At 37.2% G+C, this 9,465-nt stretch overlaps 1 protein-coding gene across 4 annotated transcripts in view; it reads left to right on the forward strand.

Annotated features, from left to right (window-relative positions):
• Positions 1 to 428: 428 nt before the first annotated feature.
• LOC144958402 (alpha-(1,3)-fucosyltransferase C-like) overlaps positions 429 to 9,465 on the forward strand; it is a 26,450-nt gene continuing 17,413 nt past the window's right edge. For 2 of the 4 annotated variants that reach the window (XM_078890404.1, XM_078890403.1), the window contains exon 1: positions 429 to 580. Coding sequence is in view for 1 of the 4 variants with exons in the window: in XM_078890403.1 (XP_078746529.1) it covers positions 551 to 580 (30 nt within the window). In the remaining 3 variants the exon portion in view is untranslated. Of the gene's footprint in view, positions 581 to 7,220; positions 7,535 to 9,465 lie in introns of all 4 variants that reach the window. The other 2 variants (XM_078890405.1, XM_078890406.1) reach the window with 2 other exon arrangements.

Here is a 9,465-nt window from a genome sequence, read left to right on the forward strand (position 1 = left end):
TGAAATTAAAACAGTAGTCCCACATTGTTCTTTGATGTTATTTGTGGTTGCATTTGCTTTGAAACTTACACATTATATTGTGTTACATTGTTTACAAAATATTTCTGGTACTCGTATGCATGTGTAGTCAACGGACCACCGGTCAATCGTGTTCTTTATTATTTTATTATTAATTTTGGCTTGACATCTTACATATGTGAATTTGACAGGTTGTTATGGATGGTAATTATAACATTAAGTGATTTTTAAACATTTTTACGGCGTTTTAAATGTCTTTCTTGCATTCATTGCCGAGCACCTCCACTTTTCTGTTACTATTTTAACGATCAGCTGATTTTCTCTTGCCTCCCCTTTAATTTCGCGGACTTTTTTCAGAACGAGGCGTGGGAGTGGCTAATAGGTGACACGTATGCCAAAGACTTGAGATTATTTGGACCGAATCTATTACTGATACGACAGTTTGCATGACTCGAGATATATCGAATTAGTTTTGTGTGTTTCATCTGTTCGCCAGAAGATATTTTATTCCTGTTCTTTAATTCTGAAAAAAATGCGTGCTTTTTCGCCTCCTTGTTCGACAGTAAGTTATAGGTAGTAGTAGTATAAAAAATGTGGCATTTATATTTTTTGAGAAGGTCTTAAACTAACAAAATATTATTTTTAGTTTTAGTCAGAACTATTTCATTTCAAATATCGACGAAGAACGATAACCCCCCCCCCCAAAAAAAAAAAAAAAAAAAAAACAACAACCCCTCCCCCCCCCCCCCCGACAAAATAACACCAAAAAACAAAAAACAAAAACGAAACCACAATAATAATAATAATAATAATAATAATAATAATAATAATAATAATAATAATAATAATAATAATAATAATAATAATAATAATAATAATAATGAGCTTTTAATATAGCGTAATATCCACTAAACGTGCTCAAAACGCTTTACAAGTGGTCCATAGCCAACAGCAACATTTACCATGAAGGACGAGACATGGCAATGATAAAACAGATATGTTTCCGTTAAATCCGCAAATACAAACTTAATGTGTGTGGAGGTTTCGGGTTTTCCCTTTCTAACTAACATTGAATGAGAGAATGCTCTTGTTAAGGCAATCAAATTTTTTAAAAAATGTGTATTGGGTATAATTTCGTCTTACAGGCATCAAGTCTCGTCATACTTGTTACGTTTTGATGTTGTGTGGCTATGTGGTCTAGTGGTATGACACTCGGAAGGTCCTGGGTTCGAGCCTCGCTCGCGCATAGTTGAGTCCTTGGAAAAGACTCTTTACTCACATTCTCTCACCATACTCAGGTGTAAAATGAGTACCTGGCCGTTAACAGCGTTGTCTTTGTCCGAAAATGGTAATATCGCCTAACAGGCGGCATGTCCCGTCCTACATGTTAAATGTTGTTGACCAGGGACCCCTTGTAAAGCGCTTTGAGCACATTTAGTGGATATTGCGCTATATAAAAGCTCAAATTAAAAAAAAAAAAATTTTTGACCAGGGACCCTTTGTAAAGCGCTTTAGGGGGCTGCGTGACTCAGCTGTACGGTCTTTGCTTCGTACCCAAAAGGTACCGAGTTCGACTACCCTTCTCGTTGTGTGGCCTTGAGCAAGTCACCTCGCCCTATTCCCATGGAATAGACCCTAATGACAAATTTCCCCTTGGGAATATTATAATAAAGGGAATTTTATTTTATTTTATTTTATTTATTTTATTGTTAAGGTTAGACTATCCTCTCATCTCTCCATTCATTTTTCGATGTCTTAATCACAATCGATTTCATTGAAAAAGAATACTGCAAATAATTTCTTTGGGCCTCAAGTTGCTATGTGGTCTTTTGGTATGACACTCGCCTTTGGATCGAAAGGTCCTGGGTTCGAGTCCCGCCCTTAGCGGCCCATAGTTGAGTCCTTGGAAAAAGGTTCTTTCTTCACATTCTCTCATCATACCCAGGTGCAAAATGAGAACCTGGCCGTTAACAGCGTTGACTTTGTCGGAAAAAAAATAATATCGTCTTACAGGCATCACGTCTCTTCCTACGTGTTACGTCTTGTTGTTGACTTGGGACCCTTTGTAAAGCGCTTTGATCACGTTTAGTGTATATTGCTCTATATGAAATCTCCATGTTGTTTTTACTTGTTCATTGATTTTTACATCTTTGGGCCTCATATTTTTCTTTAAAAAACGTCAACTTTTCAAAAATCCTGAGAGAGACTAAAGTCTATCTAAAGACTATCGAATTTAATATATTGTATATATATATTATATCCTCCTCCCCCCCCCCCCTTCTTGACTACACGACAAAGAATGTGATAGTGAATTTTGAAACGGATTATAGCAATAGTAATCTAAAAACACTACCAAAGAGCAGGGTGATATCAATTTCCTTCATTCAATTGGTTGTCATCAATCAGCTATGTTTGTCCGAGCAACCCTGAGTGTTGTCGCAGATCTCGTGTTTTGATTGGTCAAAAATCTACCGATTAATTTTGCCATCTATCAGACAGACTATAAACGTTTAAGGTTACACCTGAGGAACTAATTCATAAATCATCTCTGGTTACAAGTAGTCTTGTGTTTTGATACGTTATATCTCGGTTGGCGCATGATTTGAGTAAGTTTCATAAACGCATAGCATCAATAAGTTACCGAAAGCTGCGGCCCGATACCACTCAAAAATGTCTTAACATTTCCCGACGGTGATTGTCAAAAGTAAGTCAAAAGTGAATTGTATTCAACAGTACATCTATAGATAGAACGAAGATGGCGTCACTCTAGTCTTTGTTATTGGTTTTTTTTTTTTGCCATCCGCGTATATGAGTAGTTCTCACTAAACTGTATTTTCCAGACTATAAAAGTTCAAGGTTACACATAGTTTTGTGTGTTGGTCAGTTATACTTCCAGATGGCAATTTTGTGAGCTTTTTAGTCAAGAGCATACTATCTATAGATAGTATGCAGATGACGTCACTCAGGCCTTTGTTATTGTTTTTGCCATCCGCGTTTGTGAGTTGTTCTCACTAAACTGTATTAACCAGACTATAAAAGTACATGGTTACACAGAGTTTGTGTGTTGGTCCGTTATACTTCCGGATGGCAATGTTGTGAACTCCTTGGCCAAGCGCATTCTTTCTATAAGTTACCGAAAGCTGCGGTCCAATACCACTCAGAAAATGTCGTCACATTGCACGACGGTGATTGCCAAAAGAAAGTCAAAAGTGAATTGCATTCAACAGTTCATCTATTGGGATTATCTATTACTTTGAGTACTAGTAACGACATGTCACTTTTCACTTTCTTTTAGCGATTGTCGCCCAGTTTTGTTTGTTTGTTTTTGTGTTTGTTTTTAAGCCTTTCACGATGCTTGCGACACACTTTCAGTCATTTCACCACCAGTGAAAAAGAAGACAATGGGATAGTCAAAATTTCTAGATTTACAGGATTATCTATTACTTTGAGTACTACTAACGACATGTCACTTTTCACTTTCTTTAAGCGATTGTCGCCCAGTTTTGTTTGTTTGTTTTTTGTGTTTGTTTTTAAGCCTTTCACGACGCTAGCGACACAATTTCAGTCATTTCACCGCCAGTGAAAAAGAAGACAATGGGATAGTCAAAATTTCTAGATTTACAATTACAAGCACACGAGAGCAAAAAAAGTAAGACAACAGGGAATCGTTCAAATAGGAGATGTTGATTTTAAGGGCATAGGATCAGTGGCTTAGTTTGAGATCAACTAAAGGTCTCATCCAGATACAAGCACAGGATCCCATTCAAATGTTTGCAAATCATTATATTAAATATTTCTTCAAATATAATGTAAATAACAATACATATCAAAGTATTGGTTTGAAAGGGAAAATATATCATCTCCCAAACTATAACCGTTTCCCTCCCAGTCAAGGACTCCGGCCAGGACCAGGGCAAAACCAAATAATCTTATCCCAAGACGAAGACAGAAAGCAAGTTGGAAAACAGATAAAGGGGGATAGAGGGCACAGTAACTGCCTCCCTTTACACTATAGATAGAATGCGCTTGGCCAAGGAGTTCACAACATTGCCATCCGGAAGTATAACGGACCAACACACAAGCTCTGTGTAACCATTAACTTTTATAGTCTGGTTAATACAGTTTAGTGAGAACAACTCACAAACGCGGATGGCAAAAACAATAACAAAGGCCTGAGTGACGTCATCTGCATACTATCTATAGATAGTATGAGCTTCGCTAAGACGCTCACAATATTGCCATCCGGAAGAATAACGGACCAACACACAAAACTGTGTGTATCCATGAACGTTTATAGTCAGGTTAATACAGTTCAGTGAGCATTACTCATAAACGCGGATGGCAAAAACAATAACAAAGACCTGAGTGACGTCATCTTCGAACTATCTATAGGAGGACAAAAGACCCCACCCAGACCTATTAGTATTGCGATGTGTTAACAAAGGCTAGGCCCATATCGGGGAATGCACTACACGTTATATACTTACAACAACGTTAAAAGAAAACACGCAGTTACCCAGTACTAGGATATAGACCCTATTTATCTCTTTATCTAATCTATAATCTCATGCGTATTCGAGCGTAGCCATCGTTATGTTATAGCCTGATACTGAAATCCAAAAGGACTGGCAGTTTGACGTCATTATTTGGTTTTTGCACCGCCAAGTGAGTTGTCGTTAGTAGAGCTCATGGAAACAAATTATTTCAATGGTTGAACTATTGAATACAACTCACGATCTGTTTTCTTTTGTGGCAAAAGACAGGCATTTTGACGTCATTTTTTGGTCAGTATCAGGCCATAATTTTACGAAGGCCACGATCCGACCGTAGTCGCGTCTTCAACTAATAGATAGAATGCGCTTGGCCAAGGAGTTCACAACATTGCCATCCAGAAGTATAACGGGCCAACACACAAACTCTGTGTAACCATGAACTTTTATAGTCTGGTTAATACAGTTTAGTGAGAACAACTCACAAACGCGGATGGCAAAAACAATAACAAAGGCCTGAGTGACGTCATCTGCATACTATCTATAGCATAAATGTGTTCAAAAACTAACCAAAAAATTCCACCACAATACAATGGGAAGACAAAGTTAGTATCGTGCTGTTTTCAATAGTACAACCAATAATAGGGAAGAAAGGCGTGACGACACACCCTCTACTTTTCTGGTTTCAAAATGTGCGGCTATGTGGTCTTGTGGTATGACACTCGCTTTCGGATTGGAAGGTCCTGGGTTCGAGCCTCGCGCTCGGCGCATAGATGAGTCCTTGGAAAAGGCTCTTTACTCACATGCTCTCACGGTACTCAGGTGTAAAATGAGTACCTGGCCGTTAACAGCGTTGTCTTTGTCCGAAAAAAATTGTAATATCGCCTAACAGGCGTTATGTCCCGTCCTACATGTTAAATGTTGCTGTTGACCAGGGACCCGTTGTAAAGCGCTTTGAGCACATTTAGTGGATATTGCGCTATATAAAGTTCATTATTATTATGATTATTATTATTATTTATTCAAAATCCTTGGAAGAGTTTTTACACGCGAGGGTGAGTTGCGAACTACAACTGGGTTCCAACATTCCGATCCCAGTGTCATTCATGTTCACCGTACCGTGTTACTGTCTACACACTACACACAACACTACATTGTTAGTAGTAACTGGCCATGCCTTTTTTGTTTGTATGTTTTACGCAAGCTTAATAACAATTAAATTGACTGATTAAATGAATACGTGAGGCAGAGTTGCGAACGACTCATGGGTTTCACAAAGAATAATAATAGAAATGTTCAACACAAAAACAAGATTAACTATTACTTGCCTGTTGTCACAAAACGCTTGTTGCGCTTTTGCTAGTTGAGCAATGATGCCAGTTTCCTTTTAGGTATGTCACCTTTGTGTTTCCTGTTATTCCGCCTTAAGTGGCGGTTTGGGTCTAATTATTAGGAAAATCCTTCAAAAATTTGATTTTGAGATTTTGGTGGAAAATGATATTTTATTATCTTAGAAATAATATAATTGAAGTCCAAATTCTTAAAGTAGACTATAAAGGCACGAAATACACAGTCGAAAATGGTACAGATAGTAAGAAATGTGTGAAAAACGGGAAGCCATTTTGCTATTTTCTCAATATGTCATTTTTCTAAGGGTATGGGAAACTGTGTCAAACGTTTCTCAGAATCTATTCAATGAAATTGTCTGAAATTTTCCACAGTTATGACAGAGATAATGTATTGTGTCACCATAGAGAGATATTTTTGATAAGATTTGTGAATTTTAAATTATAATCCTAAATCTGAATTTTTTACATCAATTTTGTCATAACATTTTGATTCTCAACTTTGTAATGATCTAATAAAAATTCCATAAGCTAAAGCCGTAAAATCTCTCTATGGTGACACACTATGGTACAATGTTGACAAGAGGGAAGAATATGGAGGTCATTCCTTCATTAGTTTTTGTGGAACGTTTGCCACAAGATTGTTATATTTTTTGATGTCAGACCCCCAAATTAGATCGCAAAATGGGTATCAACACAGATAATTAAAAATTTTCACCATAAATGTTGTTTTTTAACCTATATTGATGATACAGAATGATTAAAACCGCCCAATATAGGTAATTAAATTTTTTTTAGAAAAGACCCAAACCGCGCCTTAAGTATGTCACTGATGCTTTTTTGTTTGTTTTCTTTTTTTTTTTTGAAAATCATCGTTGATGAATATTGAATATTCACCTTAATGACATTAGGATAGAGTGGCGCCGTAATGGGAGATAGCACAGCAGAGAGACTAGTCCCTTAACTATTGAGTAAGAAAGTTTTCTTTAGTCCCGTAACTATTGAGGAAGAAAGTTTTCTTAAAAGTTCCGGAAACCGGGTAGTTCGTTATCGTATTTTGGTGGAAATCTAAGATTTTTGAGGATTGACTGAATAATAGAATGTCTTGACTGATCCTGAGTTTCGTTAATTTATTGTCTATGACTATGGGTTGTGTAGACGAAGTTTTATATATCGAAGAGAGATTCTCCAATTTTGGTCAGTCCATCACGATAGCCTGAGCCGAGAAGAGACATGCTAGGTCCTCTCTGAGACTCTCAAAAGTCATTACATTTTGTAGAAATTCACTTGGCTTGGGAATTAATATTAACTTTGTATATTAACCGCCAGTGAAATTTCTTTATTTGACGGCTCTATTAATGAATAGAGTCGGTTAGCCCCGGTTATAAACCCAGACTTGATACCAGTGAAATTTGTACATCATCTTGAGAAACATTTTGGTTCCCTAATCATCGTGGAAAACAATATAATAAAATCATTTCCTACCTGGACTTAAAATAAAGTGAAAATAACAATCATATTTGAAAGAACTTGTGACAGAAAAAGTTAACTGTGAACCATGTTTGGACTCCTATACATAATATAATAATACCGAAAGACTTCGATAATGTGGTCAAGAATGTCATCTTCACCGTCATCATCATTCACCATTCATTGCATGTCTACGTATTATTAAGTAAGGTAAGGGGCCCCAACCTGTAGATTATTATTTACATCATCACCATCATGAATCATCATCATTTTTAATATTTTCGTATCTGTTGTGACACTTATAATTTGGCTATTATTCTTTCTTTCCTTTTATTTTTCTTTAGATTAGTAATAAGCAGTTATAAAATTATAATTCAATTGTCTTGTACTGTGCATTCAGTTTTATGTGTTGTGTGGAACCACCTTTAATGTCTCAAACCTGGGGTAAATAGCCACCGTACTCTGGATTTGGGATCGTCACGTAGGTCAGTACTTTTGCCTGGACCTACATTGTGACACCTGTAATGAAGTGCTTTCCACAAACACGATGACTGGCCGTTGGTGGGATCCATTGCTGGTTTCGTGCCGTCGGGTCTCTTCGTTTTATGGCTCTCAGCCATTTTTCCCTCGTGTCCAGAGGCCATTTCGGTATCCGATGGAGACTAACTTATCCTTTCTTCGCTCTGCCTGTACACTTTATTATACAACTATGAGGCATGATAATATGTTAACAGTTTTGATGTCCCAGCTCGAATGATAATGGAGGTAATGACAACCATGTGGGTTTGTTATTGTTTTCCTGCCTCCGTCCACCGCGCTGGTTCTGACCAATAGGCTTCCACAGTCGTGACGTCACACCCCTCGTAATGAAGCATAGTAACTTAGTAAATGGTTCTAAAAGGCCTCATGAAATACTTCTCCCACGAGCATAAAAGTGTATTCAGATGAGGAAAACATTATATTATATCTGATCATGTTTTGACTTTTATACATTCTGATCACATGACATGAAGAATAAAAAGTACAGTTGCAGGTTGCTGGACGGACGTGACATCAGACTATTGACTCCTATTTGATGCTCAAAAATAAAAATGGAGCAACTCAAATATCTTCGAGAACTAGAATATGGGCATTTATCTCTTTACCATAAAAATCGAATCTATAATCTCATCCGTAGCCTTCACATTGCTCATAGCCTGATAATATCGTTTTGCAGATGATGGGCGAATAGAAACCAATTTTACTTCATTTTATAGACGGAACGAAAATAAATGTGTCAGTGCATGACATAATCATTTAATTTTTTCATTTTCTGAAAGAATATGCTCCCCAGAGCATTTTAATCTTTATTTGAAGTAAATGGGCTGATTTTTCAAGAAGTTGTATGTATGGTCAAGGTATCCAGCAACTTTTCGCAATTTTCATACGTTTTCAACTTTGACTAGCTGTAAAAAATATTTAAAAGTGAAATTAGCTAAGCTTTGATATTTCGCAAAGATGTACAAAAATGGTTGATTTAATCATTTATGACACGAACTCATTTTTGATAAAAATTGACCTTCCAGCTAAACTTGGCGATAACTCAGTTCAAATCTTTTCACCATCCGACTGATTTTGTCATTCACTGTCACAAATCGCATTTCTATCGTGCATAAGCATTGACGTCACGAAATTGACGTCTCTCAGCTTTTTGTTATCGTTTTTAGACAGACATTTTAATGGTTAAAAAGTCGTCCTTCAGAGCAATTCGGCCCGTGGAGTCGGAGTTTATCCCGGTTTGTGTAGCGTGAAACGGACAACAGCAATTGCTTGCTACCCTTTGGATAGGACGCTAGTCTATCGCAAAATACTTTCCGCCTGATCTACCAGAACCAGCTACCCAATCACTGCTGGGTGGACAAGGGGGGAGGGGGGGGGGTTCAGAAAAAATTTCGACTGCACCCGGGATCGACTTTGCTACTCTGCCAAATGAGCAATTGGGACCCCCATTTTAAAAAATGATTAGTTCTCACTAAATTATATCAGTCTGACTTTTAAGGTTACACATAATTTTGTCTTCTGGTACGTTATATCCGGCCGGCAGATTTTGTGAATATTTTACCTACAAGCATATCATCAACATTCTCCTTTGTGTTTGACAT

This window comes from Berghia stephanieae, chromosome 12 (genome assembly GCF_034508935.2).
Source record: "Berghia stephanieae isolate SIO BIC M18660-M18661 chromosome 12, UCSD_Bste_1.3, whole genome shotgun sequence".
Classification (NCBI taxonomy): Eukaryota; Metazoa; Mollusca; class Gastropoda; order Nudibranchia; family Aeolidiidae; genus Berghia; species Berghia stephanieae.